The sequence below is a fragment of the Limulus polyphemus genome, unplaced genomic scaffold (assembly GCF_000517525.1).
Source record: "Limulus polyphemus unplaced genomic scaffold, Limulus_polyphemus-2.1.2 Scaffold3910, whole genome shotgun sequence".
In the NCBI taxonomy this organism is placed as follows: domain Eukaryota; kingdom Metazoa; phylum Arthropoda; class Merostomata; order Xiphosura; family Limulidae; genus Limulus; species Limulus polyphemus.
In genome coordinates this window covers 9,815-21,515 of record NW_013669520.1, presented here as the reverse complement: position 1 = coordinate 21,515, position 11,701 = coordinate 9,815, and the positions used below count along the sequence as shown (strand labels likewise).

General features: G+C 33.9%; 1 protein-coding gene across 1 annotated transcript in view; it reads right to left on the bottom strand.

Moving 5' to 3' along the window:
- Positions 1–3,104: 3,104 nt before the first annotated feature.
- Positions 3,105–11,701, bottom strand: part of LOC106470257 (T-box transcription factor TBX20-like) — a 10,848-nt gene continuing 2,251 nt past the window's right edge. Inside the window, exons 2-6 of the mRNA XM_013930802.2 lie at positions 10,443–10,716; positions 10,035–10,202; positions 7,319–7,395; positions 5,970–6,070; positions 3,105–3,556 (exon numbers count right to left, since the gene is read on the bottom strand). Coding sequence (XP_013786256.2) covers positions 3,105–3,556; positions 5,970–6,070; positions 7,319–7,395; positions 10,035–10,202; positions 10,443–10,716 — 1,072 coding nt within the window. The remainder of the gene's footprint in view (positions 3,557–5,969; positions 6,071–7,318; positions 7,396–10,034; positions 10,203–10,442; positions 10,717–11,701) is intronic.

Sequence of the window (11,701 nt, the reverse complement as noted above, 5' to 3'; positions counted from 1 at the left end):
GGGCAGAGCACAGATAGCCCATTGTGTAGCTTTGTGCTTAATTACAAACAAATTAGAAGGAAAGCGGCGGCTAGTCAACAAAACTCATCTTCAACTCTTTGAGCTACTCTGTACCAAAGAATATTGGGACTAACTGTAAATTATAACGCCTTCACGGCTAAAAGCGCGAGCATGTTTGATGTAGGGTTTCGATCCCATGACCACAGATTGCGAGTCGATCGCTCTAGCCACCAGGCCACCGTTGTTTCTCTAATCCGTTAGATGTTGAAAATATCATTGCTTCAGCTGTAATTATAAGTTTTAGGTTATGTTCTGGTAATTGTTATAATAAATTATTTAATTCCATTCAGTTTCGTATAACATGTATGGTTTAGATCGTATTAATAACTTCTCCATTTTGGTGAACTGGGCGTGGCCTAGTGCTTAACGTTTTGGGCTGCAGATCGAGGTTCGAAACCCACTTCTGTTGAACATGATCCATTATTTTAGTTTTAGACGATTTATTCTGCTAAAAAGCCTTGTGACGTAATAATGTTATAATCACTGGCGCTCGAGTATACCTGCACAATTAAATATTTAGCCATATTGTACTCGCTATTAAAAACAAGATCTAAAATGGCGTCTTCCCTACTAAGTTCTTATACGTGTCGTGTGAGAAAATAACCCTCTATATCCTTAAGAAATTGTTGAGCCTTATATAATGAAGAAAATATTAAGACACTGTAAGCTGTTTTGATCAGTTACTGGACATGTGTTAACTAATATATTTACAGTATTTGTACTCATTGATTTCAATATTTGGTACTTGTTGTTGTTGTTTGAAGTTAAGCATAAAGCTACACAATGGGCTATCTGTTCTCTGCCCACCACGTGTATCGAAACCCGGTTTCTAGCGTTGTACGTCCGCAGACATATTAAACTAAAATCAACAACTCTGATACATAGACCCCGAAACTAGTTTTGAAAACTATGTGTCAATATTAAGAATATGTAGAGTTTAGTTTAATTAGAATACACATTTGTGTCTTAACTGTTTGCGATTTGTCTTTCAGGAATCTAGAAACTTTGAGTGTAAACAAACTGAAGTATCAATGATGTGACTTCTTTCATTGGCGATAAAAAGACAAAAAACAAAAAACGAATTCAATAATTCACGCTTTTTTCATATGCATTGTGAACAGGTATATAATTGTATCAATTGCTGTCAATTCTTTGGTAAGTATGCCTTACTTCTCATTGTGGACAAGTTTCTGTTTATACCGCAGATAAGGTACATGTCTGATAATAATTTTAGGTAACAAACTAAAAAGAAAGAACTCTGACATTTTTTATGGGATCAATTTGTGATGTAAAGATGTTTGTTTGGGAAGTAGAGCGTGATAAAGTGGAGTTTCAAACAGTAAAGTTGTCGAACCCAAGTTTGTTCTAGTCAGTTAAACACACACACATTTATAAGGAGCAGACTGGAAATAAGGAAACATTTCTGAATATTCTAAGCCTAACCTCTCACATAATTCATGTTTACAAGTATTTCTATTTACGTTTACGTGTAAGAAGGGTAAAACAAAACCTAACATCCACCTCATTAAACGTCGCATAAATAAAACGTCTGTGTATAGGAATGTTGCTTGCTACTATATTAATGCGAATAAAATTATCTTGAAGCTTCTTTCAGTTCATGATATGTGGATAGTTCACTAACCTTTGAAGATCATAAACGTAACATATTTTATTTTTATAAGCAATAACTTAAAAGCCAAAAGTTCTAGAGAATCCACGTGGGAAAACAGATTCAAAGTTACGCGTGTTTGACAGCACAAACAAGTTGCAGTTTTTATGTTCTTTTTGCGGGGGACATACAGAAACGGCGTAATATTTTGTCGCTAGCATTGTAGCCATTGCTATCTTTGGTGTTGGACAGACCAGAGCGGGACGATACCGCTAATCCCACCGTGTAGCCTTGAAGAAAACAGAAAGGAATTTTTTTTCCCCTTAGCGCTTTCTATTGCGTGGTATTGCCATGTATTTACTAAGCACATTTGAATCTATTATAGTTGCCGTCTTTATTTTAAAGTATTATGAACCTACATTTTTCTTTTCTTTGTACCCTCCAGAGCAAGTGTCAGTAAAAGGCATTCATCACACATTTCCTTTACCTTTACATCACTCAATGTTGAACATAAAATATAGCCCCCCCCCCAAAAAAAAGGCTGTTATTGAAACTATATTATAAATCACATCTGTCCATACATTATAGTCGCTAAATATATTTTCAAATGGCCATTATGGCCATCACAAATCTTACAGTATTGTGCAGTACCTATCGCCCCTGTATGTTTAATAGGAGAATGCGTAGTACCACGAGGGACCACGTCATGATTGTTATTTGCCATAAACTATCCTTGTTTATGAAACAAATATAATGATATCACATTAAAAACTAAAAAAAGTTGTTTTTTTTTTACTAAAGCACATTCAGTAACTAAATCTTAAAACGTCAAATCGATTCTTCATTGTGTCCACTATAATCACTTATAAAACAGCCAGAAGTGGTCATTCTCGACATATATAACATTTTGATTCTAAAATGGATATAAAGATTTATTAGACCTTTACTTCTACTGCATCACTGCAGAGGGCATCCTCACATAGGACATAAACCATTCATCATTAGATTTCAAAAATAGAGTTTATCAGTTATTGTGTATCAGTTTTTGAAGTCCAAAAAAGCAGTTCACTTGGTATATAATGTCTTTAAGGAACTTTGTGATTTGGTCCAAACTATACTTGTCAGCCCAAGAAACATTGTTTTGGAAACCACAGAGTATTTTGGTTTGATTGCGATCTATTAAAATTAGTGTTCATGTTTACATGAAAGTAAATGAGAATATAAAATGAAAGTAACAGATCTTTTCTTGGACAAAACACTACTGAAGATGATGTTGAGATTCTGTATATCTTTGAATTTCTAAGAACTTTACTGGCTAAATAAAGCGGACGAAATCATCTTAAGATGTCTGGATATGACATATCACGGGTTCGATAATGGTCATAGGATAAAAATCTTTACTTTCAGTGTTCAGCAAAGCTTTTGTGCTAGCGGCTTAAAGTAGCCTAGGCTTAAAATATGGATGAAACTTAAACTTATGGATAAAGCTGGACAGATGATATCGGGAATTGTTTGTCTGGTTTGAAAGGTGAGAAACGTTCCCTTTTGTAATAGTGGGCACTGTATTTGGACCGCGTTGGTATGAGGAACACAGAAGCTCTGGAGGTGCTGGCAAGTGTCCGGATGTGCTTACACTGGGTCCCGCAGAGTCCGTAATAGCATCGACAGTTTCAGTCATTAAGCTTGGTGCTGAGATCATTGAGAATAGAGGAAGATTTACTCTAGGGAAACCAAAGTATAGATCAGCCAAGCAATTAGGTTGTTGATGGTGAGAAGTCATTAAGAAGCTGAACTCTGGCATGTTAAGAAGCATTTCGGACATTTTCAAAAAACTCTCATAACTGAGCATGAAAGGTAGCTCCGTCGATAGAGGAACTCTGGGTAAAGCTGAAACAAAATAGGCAATGTTGTTAGAATCAAGCTGATAATAAATAAAAAAAAATAGTTGTATTGCATTTTAAAATGATGTCAACATTTTACTTATCTCTTTGGTATACATTTTGTTGTAACGTGTTCTTTTTTTTTATTACTAAAGACAGCCTAGTTAACATTTGCAGTATATCATGATGCAGTTACATTTTACAATAAGGCATTTTAAATACTAAGACCAGAAACTCACCACATTATAGAATCAAATCAAGATAACTGAACATAATTTCTTTTGAGGCACATTGTGCTACTATATCAAAAGTAAAAAAACAACTTTTTAAACATATATTTAACATTATCAAACGTTACTAAAAGCATATGCTATATAATTACAAGCAGTGTTTCTTAGTATGGCTGTAACGATTCATAGCGGTTCAGTGGCTACGGTTCAATACACTGTTCGTTTTGTGCTGCAGTTCGGTTCGGTTTTCTTCTTTCTTTTGTTTCTGAATGTCCTTTTATTTTATATAAAAACAAATGCTTTAGATAATAATAGTTACAAAGTTACTTTTCCATGCAAGTCGTGATCAGTCTTTGTATTGTATAACCGTTCTAAATATAGATTTCGTTATTTTTTGTAATTTGTCGTGAATGGTAAAAATGGTAAACCAAATTATTACTTGCTTTATTAACAATGGCTGACTCCTCAAAGCATAAAATATAGGACATAACTTTGTTCTATAAATCAGATGTTTGGAAATATACTGGGTTTAAATTTTTTTGGATCAAACTGAGTAAAAAAACTTATCGTTCCAGTATGTAAAATTAGTGAGGTGGAGGTTAATTGTAAAACGGTAACAACGTCAGACATGGCCACATATCTGAGAAGAAAACGTAATATTACATTACAGAAAGAAATTCACAGTAAAATCTCACAAGTTTCACTTTCTGTAAGCAGTAAAGGAAACTGTGTTCTTCATCTGGGTCTCCAGTAAACGTTTAAAATTAAATTAAACCCAAACAGTCAAAGAGCAAAGAGATAACAAAAACTATTGGGATCTTTATGGCTAAAGATATGGCACCATTTTCAGTGGTGGATAATCCTGGCTTAAAGGCTCTGTTTAAGATTTTGGAACCAAGACATGGGATCCCTTCAAAGACTCACTTTAGTACTGCAGTAATTTGAGACCTGTACAAAGATGAAAAGAACAAACCTGACACAGAAATGTAAGGTGCTTCTTCTATTGCCCTATCCAGTGATGTATAGACTCCGAGATCTACTGAAAACTACATTAGTATTACTGGAAATTTTATATACGACAACTGGAAAATTAGAAATTCGGTTCTATAAAAAAAGACAGTTAAATGAGTCACATTCGGCTGAACACATGGTGAATGTACTAAAGAAGACTGTGTATTCTTGGGTCTTAATAAAGTTTAACCATCGAGCTTTCACAACTGATAACGCAAGAAAGTTTTGCAATGCGCTAAAACTGGCAGAACTGTCATTACGTGTGTAATACTTTGCATACACCATTAATGTGTCTGCTCGGAAAGGCCTTCGTATGTCGCAAGAACATAGGTTTTTTGCTATACTAATAAATTAATATACTTATATATATATTGTCATACGTATCTAATCGTGAGGTAAGCGTTTCGTTATACAGCCCTATTTCTTAGTTGTCTTTTTTAGCACGCTTCGTGTACCATTCTCAGGTCAAGTTTCACTACAACCCTAGTCGATTATATTACACATTTCTGAAAACCAATAATAGCACATGTACACTGCTAATAGGTAGAACAGACGTACATACAATAAAATCTGGTTCATCGTGACTTTTATGCGTAAGAGGAAAATAAAATGGATTTAAGTGTGGCACGCACAATACTCTTTTTTTTTGCATTTAATGAAACAACTTAGCTTTTTACAACATAGAAGACAATGGAAGAAGACAATAGAGTAAAGCAAAATAAAAACTGTTATATTAAACGAAGCACTTGAAATAGAATAGTAATATTATTGATGTATACGTTGGAGTCGTAAACCTAAGTTACACTGTCTCAAGTAAATATATATGCGTGCTTCAACGACAGAAGAATGTAAACAGAGAGGATCATCTCATATTTTTGGTGAGAATAAGATATTTATTTTGCAGTTATTTTATTATTGAACGTCAACTGCTTTGGTGGTCTTTCATACAAGATTGTCCAATACGAGAAGTATAACTTATTTAATATTATACCATCTCCTGATTTGGAAGAAGATATGCTTGTCACGAGATTAAATTATTATCGCTTCAACATATCTTCTGCAAAGGTTCTGAATCTCATTTGATTTTTATTTTATAAGATTCTAAAAGGAATAACACATAATTATATTGCGTTTCACACAGGAAAAGTAAAAAAAAAAAATGTTTTAAAATAAACCTACCTGCTCTATGGGATAAGGCAACCGGACTTGAACGTAATTTATCAGACTGAAACGGAGCCTGATGAAAGATGTGATCTTGAAGAAATGTTTCCATGGACCCTCTGTTTAATAGGAACCGAAATGTTGATTAAATAATAGTAAATTAACATATAATAGGAACGTAACTAATAATTGTTCATGTTTATTTAACTAAAACGAACAAAGTAAGGGAAAAAGATGTAAAATATATTTTGTTTGTTTTTAGTTAAACACAAAGCTACACAGCTATCTGTACTGTGTCCACAACGAGTATCGAAACCCAGTTTTTAGCGTTATAAGTCCGCCGACTTACCGCTGAGCAACTGGGGGGCAAAAGAAAAATGAAATATGATAAACTAAAACGAAAAGGAATATAGATATAGGCATAAAATTAAAACAAAGAAGGACAATACAGTGAGAGAAACAAAGAAAGCATAATTGTAGTTGGAGTAGTAGGCTGATTTTTTTAGGAAGGAAAGAAAGCCATGTGAAAAAGTAACTAGAAACGATGATGTAGAAACGACACTGAAAAGAAGCGTGATGATCATACTAGAAAGACATCCAAAGACATTCACTAAAATAATAGTTTGGTATATACACCATTTACACCTGAAGAAGGTTACTCTACTCGCCAGCTGTAGTACGTTTCATTTGCAATATTTGCTAACATCAAGTGTAGTCCTGCAAAAGATAAGTTTGATATAATTAGGGCTAAACTTTGGTATATTTTTATTTATACGCCTTAAGTTTGTTTCTTTTGAATATCGCGCAAAGCTACACGAGGGCTATCTACGCTAGCCGTCCCTAATTTAGCAGTGGAAGACTAGAAAGAAGGCGGCTAGTTATCACCACCCATTGCCAACTCTTGGGCTACTCTTTTACCAACGAATAGTGGGATTAACCGTCACATTATAACGCCCCCACGGCTGAAAGGGCGAGCATGTTTGGCGGGACGGGGATTCGAACCCGCGACCCTCAGATTGGGAGTCAAGCGCCCTAACTACCTGCTCATGCCGGACTCATGTCGTTGGTTTGTAACTGTCTAACGCAGTATTTATGAATTTTTAAAGTTTTTTAGTTCACCATTTAGTAACCTATATGTGAATAATATTGTTGCATTGTGCCACATTTAGTATTTGCAATTATACAGTGGACCAACTGTTTGATGATGATATTACAGACTTCTATTCTTTTCATCAAAACATATTTCCAATTTATCTTTGGTGAAAAGAAAGAAAATCTGTAACATTGATTTCTCCATGCTAACTGGGTATTCAGATAATTTATTGAGAGACATTATATTTAAAACCCTTAAACTGCACGAAGCTTACCTTTCTAAATCTGTAAGCCTTGAGGAATCTCGGAATCCTTTAGCAAATGGATTACTGTCAATCTTCAACTTTGTAACCTGCGTTAAAGAAAAAATATCACAATATATATAAATGATAATAGTAGTATTGAAAGCCAACAGCGTTAGAAGAAAATAATATAGTTTTTCAAGTAATCCAGGAAGTACAGATAAAAATATTGATGCCGTTGTAAAATTATTAATTAAAGGATGAATATGATTTACTGTATTGTAAAAAAACTTTATGATCTAAATTTAAAATGATTTATAATTTGGTTAAAAAGTCTCTAAGCACACTGAAAATAAATTATTTGAAATAAATTTATTTGAAGATACTTGATAATTTGTTTGTTTGGTTTAGCGCATAGCAACACAGTAGTCTGTGTGCACTGTGACCACCATAAGGTATTGAACCCAGAGTTTTAGTGTTGTAAGTTTGTAAACTTACAAATGGCCCACTGGAGGACCTTGATAATTTAAATATGTCATCCTAAACACGTGTTGTGACACAATAAATTAACTTTAAAGCTCCCCCCAGTGGCACAGTGGTATGTCTGCGGACATATGCTGCTAGAAACCGGGTTTCGATACCCGTGGTGGGCAGAGCACAGATAGTCCTTTGTGTAGCTTTGTGCTTAATAACAAACAACAACAAGTTAACTTTAAAAGCTGGCTAATAATTATTATCACAAAATTAAGATATAAATTAAAACTAGCTTATAAAAATAGGAGTTCGATACCCATGTTGAGCACATCGCAGCTAGCCCATTGTGTAGCTTTGCACTTGAAACAGAGAAAGAACAAATATATTTAAATGAAGATGTAAAATGAAATAAAGAAATTAGCAAGAAATGAAACCCAGAGAATTAGCGGATGTAGGAACCAAATGTTTGAAAATACAGAAAACAAAACCATCATAATAAAATAAGAAAGCCAACATATTTGTACTGTAGAAAACAAATACTAAAATATGTAAGAACAGTAGTCTCAAGAGTGCTATGTTTCTAAAACGATAGAATCCAAGAATTTGGACTGTAAAACAATGAATATACCATTAGTAAAAAACAAATACCCATTCAGAAGTGAAAAACATTTGAAAAATTGGAAGTCAATAAATGCTGTATAAATAACGAATGCCAGTGCTATTACACTGATATAGAGGAAAAAATAACTTAAAGAGACACAGATAATCAGTTACCTGAAATATCGAACGCCAATAACATACAAATATTAGTAAAAATTAATTTGAGATTTAGAAAAAAGTTAACTTTGAAATTTAGTAAATTAATAAATTAAAGGTGTTATTTAATTAATAACTTAAATATGTGAAAATTCAGTAATATGGAAATAAAAAATAATTATTAAAAATTTACAGTTACATTTACCATCTGCTGGAATGATTTGACTTAGATACGTGAATCTCATCACCTGTTCCAGATAGACCCCGTCGACTATGATGTTTATCTTTTCAATGGTTGATGTTTCCTGCTTACTATCATCGTCTGTGTGTTTTTGGTGTTCATTCTCGGTCCGAATTGAATACAAATACTATTCACCTATTATATCTCACTTTGACTTTAGATAATAGTCACCATTATTAATATATTTATGAATATTATTATTATTATTTATACTACCATATCATATGCTTATAAATCATTATTATATGCAGATTTTGAAATATTTTTATTATCAATTTTGTTGTATTCATTAGAACACACAATAACAATTAAGGATGTACTAAAAACATTGCCAAGAATACGTGTTGTCTGAACTAAAATGGTTAATAAAATAAGTATAGAGTGAACAGACACAAATATTATGATGTGTTGCGTGAACAAATTACACTGGGTTTTAGTAACGACTTCACAAGAAAAACTGATATATTACACTGGATGTAAAAACAACAACAAAAAGAACGTGTATTAATCCTTGACGTGCCTTTGCAAGGGACATAGGGCCAGTGCTTTCGAACTTTAGACGGTAACCCATTTCCTGTGGACGGAACGTCAGTTCATCGAAGGTCAACCACGAACTAACAAGTTGGTAGACTGGAACAAGTGGGGGAAAAAAGAAGTCTTACTCAAGGACACAACAGTATAACGGACTAGCCTCTACTCAGGACACAACAGTATTAGGGACTAGCCTTTACTCAGGACACAATAGTATAACGGACTAGCCTCTACTCAGGACACAACAGTATAACGGACTAGCCTCTACTCAGGACACAACAGTATAACGAACTAGCCTCTACTCAGGACACAACAGTATAACGGACTAGCCTTTACTCAGGACACAATAGTATAACGGACTAGCCTCTACTCAGGACACAACAGTATAACGGACTAGCCTCTACTCAGGACACAACAGTATAACGGACTAGCCTCTACTCAGAACACAACAGTATAACGGACTAGCCTCTACTCAGGACACAACAGTATAACGCACTAGCCTCTACTCAGGACACAACAGTATAACGGACTAGCCTCTACTCAGGACACAACAGTATAACGGACTAGCCTCTACTCAGGACACAACAGTATAACGGACTAGTCTCGATCTCGCAACTATCTACGAATCCAAAGCGCAAATCTACTGAACCACGTTGCCAGTAAACAATCCTCTATTCCCACTTTTATACACTGAAGTATGTATAAACGAAAGCAGTAAGAAAGGGGATTGAGATCACGCGAACCTACCAGTTGGTTCTGATAAGCTGTCACTGCTATGAAGACAGTTTCAGAAAAGATGTATGTTCTTGATCGCTCAGCTTCTAAATCCGTTATCGGAAGAAGATTCGAAAGATCACTTCGTAGTTTAACTAGGTGTATTCTTGGCTGATACTTGTGCATCGAATTGAGAATGATCTGGGAAATAAAAATACACTAAAGTTTTAACTGTGCTATGTAGTGGAAATTATAATTTTCAAAGTTTCATTGCTTCCTATATGAAATATTGAAGGAGACATTTTGTAACATAAGTCATTAGATCACATTTTAGTTTATTCTTATTTGTCCCACATTTAGGTTTAACAACATAACAATAACCACATGTGGTGTTACGGTAATTTGTTTATGTGGTTATATATATATTTTTCTGATACTCACATGACCCTGATTGTCCTTTTCATTATTGGTCAGTTTAACTTTTTCGAAGGAAATCACCTGCTTTTCCAGTTGGTCTCCAGTAAAAGGCGAATCACTGTGGAGATAGAGGCGACTCAGAAAAGAAGGGTTAGCTCTACCGGCAACTAGCCAAGACGATCGGCGGTAAGAGTAGCGGTAGCGCCTGTTATCCACTGGTACAATGTCCAATAGCACAGCGTATTTAGCTTGAGCGTCAATACCATTAAAAGAAATCCTTAGAGCAGGAAACATCCTTCTGTAAAAAAAAAAATAAACATCTTAGGAACTTAACTTTTTTTCCCATTTAACTGCTTTTAAACATTTTCAATGAAACATTGTAGATCAAAATAAATGAGCAATTTAAATCAAAGTTTTCTGAAATCATCTATAATAGAAAATAGAGATCCATATAGATGTTTTGAAAGTGAAATTTGCAAATGCACAAGAGAAAATGCAAATGCATCGTAAAAAGACATTCTAAATTTATAGAACTTTAAGTGTTTTAAAATATTTACACTTTGTTGTAAGGAGATTTATTGTTAAACGTTTCAGTTCTGAGTAACATTTCAGCTGTTCTTTGGTGTTAAAACGGAGATCAATATTTTGATACAGTTTTGAACATTATGTTAAAGTTTCACATGTGGTTTGGAGCACACACGTTATGGTTTAGTTGTGGTATAGTTAAGGTAATAGCAAAATAAAAGTATAATCAACACTTAAATTTTTTATATCGCTTCAAATCCTTTGTTTATTATGACAGAGTCGAAAAGTACGTTTAGAAATATAATACAGATGTAGGTAGCAAACCGTGAAAACACAGTGATAATCATCTCAAAAATAAATCTCCTGAACGATTAATTGTTAGGGACTGCTAGCGCCAACTACCCTCTTGTAGTTTTGCGCGAAATTCAAAACAAATAAGCAAACTTGAGGTAGTTTTAGTGCCTCACAAGTTGTCTTCTTATCGGCAGGATGCTCTAAACACTTGTATAGAATTTAGTTACCAGTTAGATAAAGCCACAGATCAGCATAAAAAACTATGATATTCATAATACTTGTAATGAAATGTATTAATTGAATTTTATTTCCACGTGTTTTATTATTGTTAATATTGTATCGTTGTATGTGAATAAACAACAATATAAATAAGAACTTTGTATAGATAAGTCAGACAAGCTATTTTGCCTACAATTCTATATGATATATATGTATGTATATATATATAATATAGAGAGAGAGAG